The sequence below is a fragment of the Delphinapterus leucas genome, chromosome 8 (assembly GCF_059928025.1).
Source record: "Delphinapterus leucas isolate spDelLeu-1000000601 "Yukka" chromosome 8, BTC_Dleu_Yukka2, whole genome shotgun sequence".
Classification (NCBI taxonomy): domain Eukaryota; kingdom Metazoa; phylum Chordata; class Mammalia; order Artiodactyla; family Monodontidae; genus Delphinapterus; species Delphinapterus leucas.
The window spans coordinates 13,139,423-13,156,217 of NC_143136.1; the positions used below are offsets into that span (position 1 = coordinate 13,139,423).

Sequence of the window (16,795 nt, forward strand, 5' to 3'; positions counted from 1 at the left end):
AAATGTCTTTCACCATTGCCTGGGGTGACTTAGCCTAGGGAGGTGTCATCCTGGTTGTAACTTAAGGAGACATCTCAGTCAAGAGTGTGGGAATTAGGTGAGAAGAGGGTCTTCAATAAGTACCCATTGCCTTTAGTTCAATTCCAAGTTGTAGGAATGCAGAGCAAGGTTCTTCTGAGCCATGTTTACCCCGTTAGCGCTAGCATATGGGAAGAGGTGAATACTACATCTGGTCACAAGCCACAGGGGAGAGACTCAGAGGCCAGCATTCTAATTTGCAGCCCCGACACCCCTTCTATGATGTGGCTGTGTGCCAGAATTTCTCCTGGTTGGAGAGAAAAAGTGCAGCACCTAAGTAACAAGAGGGTCTTTCTCCTGTTGCTGTGTTTTGAAGAATGAAGAACATCCTACCAGGTAAGCGAAGAGCTGATAATGCAAAGGTACAGAGTTGCACCTTGTTTGTCTGTAAGTTACCCCAGGAAACTGCTTTCATTGAGAATTGAAGGGACGTAGGATGAAACAACTATAAAGATAATTAGGAGAAAAAGCAAATGAAAACAAAGAACACAAAACCTCTCTGAGATACTGAGGTAATGCAATAGCAAGGTATATACACTTGGAAAATTGATTGTATTAATGCAGTCCTCCTCCAGCTAGCTAAAGGTCTCTCCTTTCTGTATTCAAGTTTTTAAGCTTTGAAAATCTGTAAATGTAATATTTTGGAATAGCTTTAATCAACTAAGGTGGCAATTTATCTTAGTGAGGTTAATTGTGTTATTTATTTATTTATTCATTGTCTTATTGTTTCTACCTCTTTTATACCCAAAAAAGTGTTTGAGGTGGATTCATTTGGTTACAAAGCATTTAAAATGTTAAATTAAGACACAAGAAATTCTAAATGGCACTTGAGATGCTCTTGAGAGGAGCCTCTCATCTATTGCATTTGTAGATATCTCATATATTCATGAATCAAATCCTGTGCATATTTAAGCCAGACCAAAATACTATAAAGCACCCTGTCTCCCATTAGAAAAAATGCAATTATTCTTCCTGGTTATGTTTTTAAAATAGCTTGACATTTATATAATTGATGAATATGTAATTTGCTAATCAGTAATGGACAGTTCCCATGGAGGTATCATTGCTAGTTTTATAATTTACAATTTCAGAAGAGTTTTATGAAAGTGAACATTAAAGCTGGGACAAGCAGAGAGAAACCACTCCAGGATGGTATTATCCTATTTAACACCTATAATACATTTAACAGCAACAACAATTAAGCTTCACAAATTGTCATTGTACTGAATTCCTATTGGATGAATTATAGATAGAGCATTTATATGTAGTGATTTTTCCCCATACTATATCCTCCGTACACAAGCATGTACCAATGAACATCAGAGCAACATACTATACTATAAAGGATTAAATGATACTGTAGCTTATGCCTTTATTCCTTGTATCTTTTCTCCAAATGATAATAGAGATCTCATATACCATGCATAAACACTTACATTCCCTTACTGAGAACATTTCTGATATTTTTGGTATAAGAGAGAAAAGTCATTCATTTAAAGATTGCGTTATTAATCAACAGTTTGGGGTAAATACCTAGATTATCTGGTTGGTCAATTTGTCTTTATGGCCAAGAAAAAAGACTAGCTGCCATGTTCAATCCAAATGAGTTGGTATATGAATATTTATCAGGACATCAATATTCACTGTCTTACAATCATGCTCCAAGTTAAATAAAAATAAAAGTAAGACGGCCACAAATATTACAGTATAATAAGATAAGAACTAAACAATATGTACAAATTCGTTGACAACATCTGTGCAAGCGTTGTGGACAAAACATTTAAAAAGAAATCTACATAAAACAAAGTCGGTAAATTTATCAAACGTTGATAAATTTTCGGAGACGGTATAAAAGTACACAAAACACGGAAGAGAGAAAGAACTTTAAAAAAATAACCACTAAGCCAATACATATAGTACAAGTTTACATTTATATTACAGAATGATGGAAACCAGAGACAAAAACGATTTGGTAGCAAACAGCAAAGAAAGTTTCACCAATCACAAGGAAGAAAGACTTTCCTTTTTGGATGAAAACACAGACGGCCACAGCTCATCCCTCCCACCCATACACACACAGAAAAATAAAAGCAAATGCAAAAGTTGTTACAGCAACACACGACAGACAGAGGTGGAAAGCGTTTGGCATGTCGCATCACAGGAAGTCAATCACGATTGGCTAACGATGATGGTACCTGGCTCTGTTGCAGGTCACTGGCTTGCCTGAGAGGAGTAACGGATGGAGGGGGCACACCTGATGTGGACGCAGACCGGCCTAGTTTGCAGCTTACTTTCGGTTCTGTGAACAAGGGGGAAAGACAGAGCATTAGCTGAGCAAAGTCTGCAGGGATGAACCGGACTCCAGGCTTTCTTCTGGTTTTGCTACATGTTCTTTTAATACACTGAATTCTCCTGATGTTTACTAATCATTGGCAGGTGATGAAACAATTTCATAACAATTGATTCTAAAATGAGCCTTGTTCACAGATCAGCTCCTGGGAATAAAGAACAAACCACTTAAGTTCCACGCCTTGTTGCCTTGCACACTTTACCCTATTTAGAGTGGGTTTCTATAGAGCGATTACTGGAGCAACAAAATCCCACTGGGGAAAAAGCCAGTGACATGACTATTTTTGGTGCTTCATTTTCAGTCTTGGTCCAAGGGTCTCCTGTGTCCTAAAATGTCTTTTCCACCCTCTCCAAATTTTTCTTCCATCCCTCCCTCCTTTCATTCTTTCATTCTTTCTTTTCTTCATTCATTCTCTTATTCTTTCCTTCTTTTTCTTTTCCTAACTTTCTAATTTTCAAGTCCATATTGTGCTGATTACTTTCACCATGCTTTTGATGTAACATTTCTCTAATTTAACTTCATTTGCTTTGAATTGTATAACCACTTCGAAGACTTTTGACATCTTTCATAATAATATTATTTTTCAAAATTAAAAAGCCTTCCCCTAACTCTTCCTCTATTTAAGGAGCCTAAATAGGCTGCCTAGGTCATTATCAAGATACTTTGAAGACTGCAATTTGGGGAATGGAAAGAGTTCCCTTCATTCAAGAAGCTCAGAATTTATGGTATACAGACGACACTGATTTTCAGACATATCTGAAGGTATTTATAAAGGAGAAGAAGGCATCAAAAGAAAAGTTGACATCTATGCTTTTGCCACAAACTTTTATATTAGCTGTCAGTTTTTGAGTGCCTAGTATATCCCAGCTTCTGTTTGGGCTGCACTTAAATTATCTCGAATCTTAAAGATAATCTTTAGAGTTATGAATTAGCTATAAATCCTCCCAATTTACAAATTAGAAACCTGAGGCTCAGCAAGGTTAATATTTGCATTGCAAATACACAAGCACTTTTCAAAAAAACCTTTCATTATATTAATAAATTTGACTTAAAGATGAAACTCTCTGAACTAGTGGCTTCAAATGATATTACATCACTAATTTACCAAGCAGTGGCAAGCTGATGCTAGAGAACAAGTTCTGTGCTGGATAGGAACACTATCTTTATGCCACTTTTTTTTTTTTTTTTTTTTTTGCTGTACGCGGGCCTCTCACTGTTGTGGCCTCTCACTGTTGTGGCCTCTCCCGTTGCGGAGCAACAGGCTCCGGACGCGCAGGCTCAGCGGCCATGGCTCACGGGCCCAGCCGCTCCGCGGCATGTGGGATCTTCCCGGACTGGGGCACCAACCCGTGTCCCCTGCATCGGCAGGCGGACTCTCAACCACTGCACCACCAGGGAAGCCCTATGCCACTTTTATATAAGCTGCTCTTCAGAGAAAAGCTTTGCTATGTCTGCATCACATGACCTATGGCTAACTTCAGCCTCTGCTAACTGCCTTCTGGCCATTCTCTCCCCATCCTTCACAGACACCAGATACAGATACAAAGAATAAGATAAGCTGGCGTCCATTCACACAGAGACCTTTCAATACACCCTCACCCACACAACACCCTTCCTCTCCCACCCCTGCTTCAAACTATTAATGCCTCACGTCCATATTAGAATAATTATCTTAACGGGTACTAATAGCCTTTCTTGGCAAATTAGATAGTCTTTTACTCTGTGCTTCTGATTTAGCAAGAAAAAAAAGACAATAAGCAGGCTTTGGACTATGAGATGACTCCACTAGCTATAGGACCTTAGAAAATGTTTTTCATATCATTTAAGTTTTATTTCTTTTCAAAACAAATGAATATAATCCTTTACTCATTATTCAGAATCCATTTATTTTATACCTACTATGTGCCAGGGACTGTACAGAGTGTGGTCACCAAAAACCCACTCTTGCCCTAAGAGAGACTTACAATCTATCCAGGAGCAAAGATATTAAGCAACAAATTATGCATTTAATTATATAAAAGCAGCTGTGACCAGCCCTCTCGGTGGAATTATCAGTGGTAGAAGAACATTTGCTGGGGGAATGAACAGGTGTTAGAAGGATGCTGACATCTACTTTGTGGGCAGTAAAAGTTAAAGAGCTCATTTGTTCTTTGCTCTTTCAACAAACATTTATCAAGGGCCCACCACGTGCAAAGCACTGCAGTGGATGCTAAGAATATGGGTGAGGAAGACACCAATTTCCCATATTTTAATGAGGTTTATGTTTACTCAGGGGAGACAAACAGTATGCCTAAAATGGTTTCCTGAAAATTCAGAAAAATTAGAAAGGAGAAGTACAGGGTGCCATGGTATCATTGATCAAGACATGCCTCGTGTTCTGGGAGCTAGGGAAGGCTGGGCCCTAAAAGAGCTGTAGTATCATAGGATATTTGTCCTTCTCTGTCTGGCTCACTTCACTTAGTATGATAATCTCTAGGTCCATCCCTGTTGCTGCAAACAACATTATTTCATTCTTTTATGGCTGAGTAATATTCCATTGTGTGTGTGTGTGTGTGTGTGTGTGTGTGTGTGTGTATGCATCTCACATCTTCTTTATCCATTCATCTGTCAGTGGACACTTAGGTTGCTTCCATGTCTTGGCTATTGTAAACAGGGCTGCTGTGAACGTTGGGGTGCATGTGTCTGTTCAAATTATGGTTTGTAGAATCTAAAAAGATGATCTAAATGAACTTCTTCACAAAACAGAAATAGACTCACAGACATAGAAAAAAACTTATTTACCAAAGTGGCAATGGAGTGGAGGGATAAATTAGGTGTTTGGGATTAAAATATACACATTACTATACATAAAAGAGATAACCAACAAGGACCTTCTGTAGAGCACAGGGAACTGAACTCAATATCTTGTAATAACTTATAATGGAAGAGAATGTAAAAAAAAAAAAGAATATATGTTTATATATATATGTATAATTGAATCACTTTGCTGTACATCTGAAACTAACACAACATGATAAATCAACTACATTTCAATAAAAAAATTAAGAAGACAAGTACAAAATAGAGATCTACATTATTTAAAGAAAAAAAACGCTGTGATAATTCACACCTGCCAATGGTGCTGAGCAGGTGGTAAAAGCTGAAGTAGGGAGGACCATGGGTGCTTAGGTTTATTTTCCAACCTACCCAGAAGTCAAAACTATTTCAGGATGTATTCCTTTTATTCACTTTATTGCTTATATAGTATAAAGAAATAATAATGAATCACATATTCTGGTATCTAGGAGAGTGGGGATAGGTGAGCTAATGATGGATAAAAGATGGAACCGTTTCCACCTATGATGCTTATGGCTTCACCTCCCTCTTCTCTGTTGTTTTCTGTTTGTCTTTTTGTCTTGTTTTGCTTTCTCCCTCTGCACCTTCTCCCTCAGAACATGTGCATTGTCATGGCTTCTTGTGTATCATCTTTTCCCTCTTGGGTCACATGGAGGTTTCTACAGGTCTGTCCTCTCTTCACACCCTTCCTTGCTTGATGTTAAGCCACAGTGCCTTCTAGAGACTAGGGATTAATTAGGAGTTTGGGATTAAAATATACACATTACTATATATAAAATAATAATAAACAAGGACCAAATGATAGCTTTTTCTCAACATCTTAGGTATCCTTCTGATTTTCCTATTTATAGGTGGAACATTACCTCCATTTTCCTAGAAGCTTACTTTTTATGTTCAGAGCTTTCTTTTCCTCTTTCTATAAAGTTAGCCCTGTGGTAGTTTTCTTTCTTTGTGATTTATTTCAACTCACAGACAATACCACAATTTTGGTATTCAACAACTTGAGCCAAAAATAATTTTATATATAACATAGGTAATATATATAATTATAATTATATATCGTTAAATATATGTGTGTGTATATATATATATGTGTGTGTATATATATATATATGTGTGTGTATATATATATGTGTGTATATATATATGTGTATATATATATGTAAAATCTACCTGCTGGTCCCCATACCCATAGTTTCTCTGCTCAAAACTAACTTGTACACAATGCCAGGCGGAACTTCTTAAATTGCTTTTAGATCACACACCTTATTCAAAAGTTTTAAATTACTCCCCACTTCATATGATAAAAACTTCAAACTCACTTGGCTAATATTCAAAGGTCCCCCTGTGATCTGGCCCCATCTGATCTGATCCACTGTGCTCTCTGTGGCTGTCTGCTCCCCAAAGCATAGACAACTCAGTATCTCTTCTCAGTCTCCACATCTTACCCTGCTTCTGTCCTTCACAAGGTGTCCCCACGCATGGCCTTTCATCAGACCAGATGTTATCTATTTTCTAAGGCCTGCTTCAACGTGCACGTATATTGTAAAGCATCCTGCAACCTTGTTTACCTCTTTCTTCCAAATAGCCTTAGCACTTATATACCATTTGCACTGCTGGCTGTGGCTCTGAGTATTTATGTTGGTGAGGACCACAGAGTAAGTGTTCAATTAATATGATTTTTCTTTCACTGAAGACACTCAAATTAACCTAGAAAACGTCAATGCAACTTCTAAAGCAAATTGTGGCAATGACAGTAACATAGAATATGTTTTAAGGCCTGGGTTCAAGGTCTGGCTCCCCGACTTACCAAGGCAGTGATTCTCATTCAAGGGTACATGATTTTCTAGGGAAACTCTCCCTAAGTTTTGTGCAGGTGATTCTAGTATCTACCCACCCACTCTTGAAAATATAAGAGTGTTCAAATATAAATGTGTCCCATGATGACATAACCTATCACTCTAATTTACAAATGAACCTAATTTCCCAGGAGGCATAAATCCTAGCATCTCTTAAGGAATCATCTTTTATTATATAAAATAAACGTAAAACATCTATCAGAATCCTGGTTGACATGTTTTCATAATAAGCCAATGTTTCCATATATACCTTTATTGAATTAGCACATTTAGTCACATGGAGAAAATTCAACATTTTTTCCTAGAAAAGGATGGCAAATAATGTTTTTTTACTATGAGGTTCCTTTAAAGGGTATGTTGAAGAGATTATCTGATGAGTGACACAATCCAATGCCTTTTATATTACCCAATGTACCTATGGATTAATTTCCCCTGCTAGGTTTCCAGTCAGACTCTGACTTAATCAGCCTCTTCCAAGCATAGACAGTGATTTCTCTAAAGCACAGACTGAGACTTACTAAAATCCAAGCAAACTCCCAATTTCATCGTGACCCACAAAGGCCTTGCTTTACCCCTATTGGACAGTGGTCCAGATCGTGTCTTGGTTCATCCACCCCCTTAGGGACTGCAATATAACCACTAACCACTCATCACACATGGCGGCTGACCTTGCCGGCCAGCCACCCTGTAGCTTTAAAGTCAGGTCACCCAGCGGTCGACTGTTCAGTCCCAACATGGCTCATATGGTTATGACTTCACCTGCAGTGGCAGGCTGAGATGATTACTTATGAATTCATTATGCACACATGCATACACCGGCAGGTGGAAAATGCACACATTTGTGTGTGTGTACACACATATACATACATACATACTCCATAACATTGTTGCTTGATGGTATCATGTCATAAGGACAATTTTTTTTAATTGTGAGGTTTTGGTTTATCTTTATCATACTCATTTAGCTCTTCTTTTCTGTTTCACCTTGTCTTTGACTTAAATACATTTGGAATCTATTATGGTGTTTGTGGGACCTAGTTGGTGAAACAAATCCTTACGATGTTGGATCCACCAAGGTTTCTTTGGCCAAAAGAATTTTCTAAAAAGTCTCAAAAATCCTAGAAAAGATTCTATTTTTATAACCAAGCCTCTTAGAGAGTCTCTAGGGCTGTGACATCAAAGTTAAATCGTCCAGTTCACTTACCTTTAGAAATACACTATGCTTTGAGCCTTAAATAGTGAGGCTTAGGAACCACAAGACTAAAAACAGTAAGTTTTCATCCTAAATTTTGTTAATATAAAAATTGCCAAGGCGTTTGGGGGTCAAAAACGATGGACATATGCCTCAAAAGTTAGTTAAGATAAGGCTTCCTCCCCTTAGAAAAACTCATTCCATTAAAAGATTAATTATGAGCTAGAAAGTATCTATTCTCCCTACATCCAAGGAAAAACCCCTTCTTGTGTAATAAACTGCCAATAACCATCCTAAAAGTAAAAGTTGACGTTGTTTGTGCAATTTCAGTGAAGGTCAAGTGTAAAGAGAACAAGAAAGAATGTGCGGGAGAGAGAGAAACACAGAGAGACAGAGAAAGGAAAAGGAAGAATGGAAAAAAGGTAGAAGGAAGGAGAGGGTGAGAAGGAGGGAGGGAGAGAGGAAAGAAGGAAGAAAGAAGACATTAATTTTAATTCCTTGAAATAAACCATCATCAAGACATTATCATGTGATCTTTCCAGGGTAATAATTCATCATCATCTTAAAGTTCGTATTAAGTAAGTGCCCATCGAACTTTGTCAATTAGAAAGAACTATTTTCTCTCTTTTTATTCTTGTTGGATACAATCTTTCATTGCTTTTTTTTTAAGGATGGCAATTTCTCCATCATTTCTCATCTTCCCTGTAAGGTGAACTGAATTTCTGTTCAGGATTATGTTCCTTGGTATTGTTACAGGATAATCCCCAAGGCACCCACAGCTACTATTATGAGTACTAGAGTTCTCTTTGTTTTCAGAAAGCAAAGACAAATGATTGTTCTCAACCTCTGGATCTACACAGCAATAAGAGATTAGTGTATTTTTACGAAAAAAAAAAAACACTTTCATCTAGCATCAAAGAAATAAGATCAAATTCTGGGGAGACATATTTTTCTCCATCTTGTTTTTTTTTTCAATACGTAAAATTTTTCTCTGCTAGCAGAGACATATTATGATTTTCCCTAGTCAATCATGCTGCTGAAAGTTTCTAATCCATGACTTAGGGCTACATGGAGGTCACAAAAAAGGCCTTTTATTTAAAACACTGAGGTATGCTTATTGCAAACTCTACTTTCATTTCTGGGAAAGGCATTTTTTTGAGATAACACACATGCTATTTGAGATAAACTGATGCCTGAGTAATAAGGGGCAGTTTTGCGAGGACTGTGTTAAAACCTTCACAGATTCCAAACATTTTGTTTGAAAGCTTCCATCACACATCATAGCAAACATATAGGACATCCTAATGTCCCACATTAAATGTAAATTTTTTGGTATATAATCGGAATACATTTTTATAATTTTGCAAACATATAGGATGTCCTAATGTCCCACATTAAATGTAAATTTTTCGGTATATAATCGGAATACATTTTTATAATTTTGCTTTGAAATTATTGGACTGTGAATAATCCAATTAATTCATGATTGGCTGTGATTTCTAGACAGTAATCATGCACACTCAGGAATACTTACCAAGTTAGACAATCTAATCTAGAAACTGTTTTCAGATGTAATGGAACCGTTTTAATCCTAAATTTAATAATTAATTAAATCGACCTAATGTCACATTTTGTATAGATTTAGTTAGATGTTCATTCATGTTAATGTGGCAGTTTCTTTTGAAATTTTGGTGCTTCATTTTTTAATATCAAGTATTTTTATAGATCCTTGAGAAGCCCATAGACCTAGGCACTGTCACTATGATGCTAGAAGACGAACACCTGATCATTGCTGTGGTTATTTTGTGACCCTGGAGAAAGAAAATCAGCCACATGCAAAACTCTACCCTGGGAGTAGACATACTTCTCTCTCTCCAGCCTTTCATGGGACATACCTCTAAGGAAGCAGCGGATGTAGCACTTATGTGGCAGTGAATGACTCCAAGCATCCTTCAGTTATGGTACAAATCCTAGTGTCATCTGAAGGGTCAGATAGTAAAACTACTGATGCTGGAGTAATTGGTCATTCTCCTTGGGAATACTGGAATTCTGGTAAAGATCTGGGTTCTCTGGTAAACCCAGAGAAAAATGAGGTGGCAACGTGGTGGATGAAATTTATGACCCAATGACAGACGTAGAGAATTAAAGAATGCATTGTACAGAGGAGAAAGAGAAGCACATGCATGTGGGGTTAGGAGTACTCATTGTATTCCTTCTAAATATCTGAGGCCATGGATTTCCCTTGCCTTCCACTTTCTTATGTAGAGAGAATATAAATCATGCCGCTTACTGCACAGGGATGCCCTTGATGCTGTAATGCACGGTTAGTTTCTTACATGGCAACATAGCATCATGTAGCATCAACAGTTGTTTTTTTTTTAAATTTGACAGCCTCTTTTATTAAAACACATCATTTCTGAAATGCCCTTAAGATCTTCATCACTTTAGCTGTATATGAAAATGTGCTTTTTTCAAAAAATACTTGATTCCACATTAAAAGAGAGTTAAAGTATATGTTTATAAAGGAACATATTTTTATCTATTTAACAAGTAATATATGCTCCTTAATTATCTTAAAAATTATTACATAAAAAATTCATCTGCCATAATATACAGAAAAAGGCATATGATCTGTATCAGGATCAAATGTATATTACCATGGGGAGAAAAATTTAACTTCATGTTATGGTGTCAAAAATAGAATAAACAAACAAAAAGTAGAACAAAACTCTTTCATCCCCTGATATTAGGAATGGATACATGGCAAAAATAAGTTAACATGTATTTAAAATATATGACATTTTACTCCTAAATAACAAATAAAAGGAAAGAAATGCCAGACAAATTTTTTATATCACTCACCTTATTAATGTAAATGACACTCAAAACTGGACGTAACACTAATGATATTTCCTCTTCATACAATTGGCTTTGTGGTTTGTTGAAGAGCAAACATCCTGAGACAAAATGTGACCAGATATTGAAATTGTGTATGGTCCTTGTAGCATGTTCTATTACAATAGCTATAGTTCTTAAGATTCTGCCTTGAACCACTGTCTGTTATAGACATAAACTAAGCAATACGTGTCTTGGGATAAGATCAATATGAGACTATACATGGACAGGGACTTCAATCTGATCTCCAGTAATGGCCATGTTCATTCATTCTATAGCAGAATTTCTGGAGGGCTCTAAGACGCTTTTGGGAGGTGGTGACCTGAGGTAAAGACTATTTTCGTAAAAATGCTAAGACATTATTTGTTTTTCCACTGTGTTGACAAACGCACTGAAAGTCCCAAAACAAGACTGGATAAATCTGCTGATACCTTAGCACATCAAAGCAATAGCACCAAACTGTACTAGTTAAGTAGGTATTTTTCACTGCCACACAGACTTGCACATTTGGCAGACACCTTCTCAAAACATGAATGAAGTGAGCTTATTGCTTTAAGAAAGACAACGGGCAGTATTTATCGACAATGATACGTTTGAGCTTTCAAGCAAATAGTAAAATTTTGAAACACTGTGAGCTTGACAGCACTCTAATACTTAAAGGCTTTTCTTAGGAGATCAGTGGCAATATTAATAAATGTGTTGTATTGATTTTTAAAACAAAATGTGTCAACATATGGAAGATTTGCATGACTTAGTGAACCGATATTTTCTAAAAGCACTGTGTTATAAATCATTCATGGGGGAGGGGGTGGGCCCGGGGCGAGCCGGAACCCGGGAGCGGACGGGACCTGGAGTAGCTGGATGTGCGGCGCTGCGGCACTGGGAGCCGACCCTGAGCTCGCCCGCGTGGGGAGAGCCGAGCTCAGGGCGCGTCAGAGCCGGAGGCGGAGGAGTGAAGTCAGGGCTGAGTGGGCAGAAGAGAGCCTGGGCCAAGACATGGCCACTTATCACCCAGTAGGACACATGCAACTGCCCCGGGCTGATGCCATTCGTTCCCGACTCATTGATACTTTCTCTCTCCTTGAGCATGTGCACGGCTTGAGCCAAACTGTGCCACGGCACACTATTCAAGAGATACTTGATCCTTCCTGTCAGAAGAAACATGTTGGGAGATAAACACCAGCTTGTGCGCTTCTTAAAGCCTCGTCATGCAGAACGGATTACACATGCCCAGAGACTGTTGAGCACCCTTCGAGTGCGCTGCAGCGGGAGTCCACCTCTTTCCTTGTGGGCTGGATGGGTCCTTGAGTGTATCCTTTCATGCCACTCATTTTTATCCCATGGCTTTACAGTCTCTCTTGCCTCATCACCTGCCTGTTGACTTATTTTTCCCTTCCCAAACTCCATTTTCTTTTCATTCTCACCGGTTCTATTCTTGCCCTAATTATGTCACCTGCCTAAACCAGAAAGAACTCCACTCTATGTTTTCTTAAGAGAAAACAGGTCCTCTCTTCAGAAACTTTATAACCTTCCTCATCTTTTTGAATACAATTGTAATGATGGTTGAAATAGGTGAGAACTCACATTGAATGAAAGGGTGGGAGTCATTTTTCCTTTTTAAGTTGATCATTTTACACATTTGAATGTTATTTGAATTGTGATAGGGACAATTACATTGTCTCTTGGAGTAGGATTTGTGCAACTGCTAAGACCTAGTAACATGTGAAGGGCTCTCAAGTGTAGTAGATATAAGGTAGTCTACACACTTAGAGGTGGGGTGTAGTAGTCTCACAAGGAATTGGAGATGGGAAGGCCAGTTGCATTTCTTGTGTTAGTCTAATAATTTGAATGAATATTTTCTAATAGAGATATTGGTACCTATCAGCAAGTGATCCAACATTTACATTTTTACAAATATGTTTAGAAAGGTTAAGTACAAATAAGAAAATTCACAATGTATGTAAAGGTACAACTAAGATATTAGATGAGTCAAAAAAATGACCTAAAGAGTAAATGACTCTAAAACCAATCATAAATTTTATGAAATGTATTAAAAGCAAAAGAATGTTTGGAAAATCAATGACCTCATTTGATTATCATCTCAAACAAACTGCTCAGAAAGGACAGTAGAAGTACTCACTTCCTTGTTTCATCCTCACTATTTTGGGGAAGTTTCCCACTTTAAAAATAGTCTTTTGGACTTCCCTGGTGGCACAGCAGTTAAGAATCCGCCTGCCAATGCAGGCGACAAGGGTTCAAGCCCTGGTCCTGGAAGATCCCACATGCGGCGGAGCAACTAAGCCCCTGCACCACAGCGACTGAGCCTGCGCTCTAGAGCCCTTAAGCCTAGAGCCCCTGCTCTGCAACAAGAGAAGCCCGCGCACCGCAACAAAGAGTAGCCCCCCACCCCCCGCCGCAGCTACAGAAAGCCTGCACAGCAACAAAAACCCAACACAGCCAAAAAATAAATAATAAAAATAGAAAGTAAATTAAAAAAATAGTCTTTTAATGCAATCAGGTCAAAGGCATTTAAATACACAACAGTATTTGGTGTCATTGACCAACTGCGGTATAGTATATGCTTTGAACTGTTTTATTTCCTCCCCACAGTGAGGAGGGTTTTAAATTAAGTCACCCACATTTCCTATTTCTTGTTGATAATGATAATTGGCAAGTATTTGCCTTGTGGGATTAGGGATATAGATTTCAGCCTTGGAATAAAGTAAATAGCAGTAAATATACGGGATTCCCTGGATCCAATGGACAAATCAAAATAGAATAGCACTAGCCATTCTTTTTGGTAAAACAGCTGATTATGAAACATGATCACTGTGCCAGAGGATAGGTGGATTGCCTGAGTGGGAGTCACCTGGCAAGCTCATGAAAATTATATCTTATTAAGTATATTCTCATGGTAGAAAGGCAGGAGGGATTTTGCAAAGGGAAATAATTTGTGACTAACAGATTTCTTTGAATAGAGTTATTCGTGTGATAAACATTAAGACTTTGTTTAGACTTTTAAAAAGCAATTTTCCAGATCATAAAGAATGCTGTTATAGAGAAGGAACAAACAGTTCTCTAGATCAAAGCTCCCCAATCGTTTTCGTCTTATGATTTTGTTTCCCAGAAAAACACATATAACCTTTAAAACCTCCTTAGTAATTTTAATCATTTTATTTTATCACATTTTTTCTGTGATATGGAGAAGCAAGTTGAAGTAAAAATAATAATTTAGACTAACATGTTGTTAAATATTGTATTTTAGTGTTTATTGTTATATAATTTTAATAACAATAAAATGTAAGCAAATTTTTACTTTTGCCATTTTATAAGTGATCATGCTTTTTTTAAAGAAAATATATGACTTGTCTACAAAAAAAAATCATTCATGGGTAAAAATACACTTAAAGTCCAAGATAGACCAATGGATTTTAATGTAACAGAGCATGGTGAGCTTATTGATATGTAACTAACCCTTACCAAACTGCTGTTTGTTGAGTTTGGGGAAAGTATTAAAGAAGAATATCCACAATTATATAAAAAGGCTATTAAAATATTCCTCCCCTTTGAACTATGCATCTGTATAAGGCCAGATTCCTTTTATACATTTTAACCAAAGCAACATATCACAACAGATTGAATCCAAAGCAGATGAGAAGCTATGCTCTACTGAGTCAGACATCAAAGAGATTTATAAAAATGTAAAACAATGTCAATCTGGTAACCATTTGTTACAGTTCTGGAAAATAGAGTCATTTTTCATGAAAAAAATGTTATTTATGTTAACATATAATGGGTTTATTATTTTTAATGAATAGAAAACTTTTAACCCTCAATTTTAATTTCTAACATGAGAAATATTACTAGACCTAACCCAAATAAAGGAAAGCTCTTTGGGGTTCTCAATAACTTTTAAGAACATAAAGAGTTCTGGGACCGAAGAGTTTAAGAACTGTTGCTTTCTATGGACTCTGAGCCCCCAAAGTTTTCTTAAAAGGGTAACTTTTTATCCAGTTAATTTGCCAATTGAGTATTTGAAAAACAAAAACTGAAACAGAAGAAAATATCATGTTGAAGCACAAGAAACATGGGAAAACCTTTGAAAACTCCAGAGGAGTTTGAAACCACCAGTTGTAAAATGCTGCCCTAGGAAAATCTCAACAGCAATGTCCAAGAAAAGCTATTACCTGCCTGTGAGACCTGAGGGAAACCATCCAGATTCTCAGGTTACTTTTTCATCACTTGTAATAAGAAGCAACGTCTAAGGCTCGCTGATTCTTAGGTGTTCATAAATTAAATCTGTTGGAATCATTGAAATGACCTCAAAAATATTATTGATTGATCATGAGCTAGTTTACTAAGATCACTGCTTTTACTCTTCCTTCTTGGTCTGCTTTTTGTGCTTTATTATTTATTTAGATACTTATTTCCAAAAAAAGTTTAATAACATGTACATATGGAGAGATTCGGAAGAAATGAGTAACTCCTGTGCTTTATTTTTGTAACAGTGTTGGTAGGATTATGCATAACTCAAGTTTGCTATTTGCTAAAATTTTCTAAAATTGTTGGTGCAAGTTTTGGTAGTAAATGGCTAAACATAATAAAAATTATTTAAAAATAAAATTTAGGAGGGGTAATGGTCATCTGTCATTTTCACCTGTCCAGAATCCATTTACTCTTTTTTTCTGGAACAGTAGCTTGAACTTCCTTTGGAGAACAATATCACCAGTAATCTCAATTTTCATGGTTCCATACTAGGGGCTGACCCCAACTTCAGCTCAGAAGTGGCCATGTGATTCAGACCTGTCCAATCAATCATTCTATCCCCTTGGCTTCACTGAGTGGCTCAGGATTGAACATGTGGCCCAAGTCAGCCAATGAGAGTTGCCTTCATTCTTCTGCTGGAGCTCTTGGGAAAGAGGTATTATCTTTTCATGAGAGCTACTAAGCTCCCATCACTGACTAGCTGAATGACCATGGACAGTTTCCTTGACCTCACTAAGCTTCCATTTGTTCACAGGTAAAATGGGAGAAATAAAGGTAGCTACTTTGTAAAATTACTGTAAGAATTAAATAAGATAATAAGTGTAGATTTCACCACAGTGGCCAGCATAAGACCTCAAGAAATGTTAGCTATTTTTATTATGTTATTATTTAAAGGCAAATATGATCTTTCAGCTCCCCTGCTTATAATGAAGTCTAAACTGCTTCCTCACGATGGTACCCATGGCTCAGCTTACAGAGCCAGCCTCACCTGCAGTTTTGCACCTGTCACACTGCATTAAATTCTCCTAAAGCCCCATGAGTTCTCTTACTCTAGGATTTTAATCATGCCACTCACTCTGCCTGGCGCACTTGTTCCTTCCTTCTCCCTTCCTCCCATTCTCTTCTTTACCAAACCGCGTGCTTTTTGAGGACAGGAGCCGTGTCCATCTCATTCCCCACTGTATTTCCCCTGAGTAACATAACTAATCCTTGATGAGGACTCATGCAGTTTTTATTAAATGAATTATTTTAAACCAAATTTTAAAGAATGAAGCCAGTGTAAAACATAAATGATTTATATATTTCTAATTAAAAAAAAAT

At 37.2% G+C, this 16,795-nt stretch overlaps 1 protein-coding gene across 1 annotated transcript in view; it reads right to left on the reverse strand.

The window, feature by feature from the left end:
- Positions 1–349: 349 nt before the first annotated feature.
- NYAP2 (neuronal tyrosine-phosphorylated phosphoinositide-3-kinase adaptor 2) overlaps positions 350–16,795 on the reverse strand; it is a 109,094-nt gene continuing 92,648 nt past the window's right edge. The window contains exon 4 of the mRNA XM_022567829.2: positions 350–2,377. Coding sequence (XP_022423537.2) covers positions 2,244–2,377 — 134 coding nt within the window. The 3' untranslated portion in view covers positions 350–2,243. The remainder of the gene's footprint in view (positions 2,378–16,795) is intronic.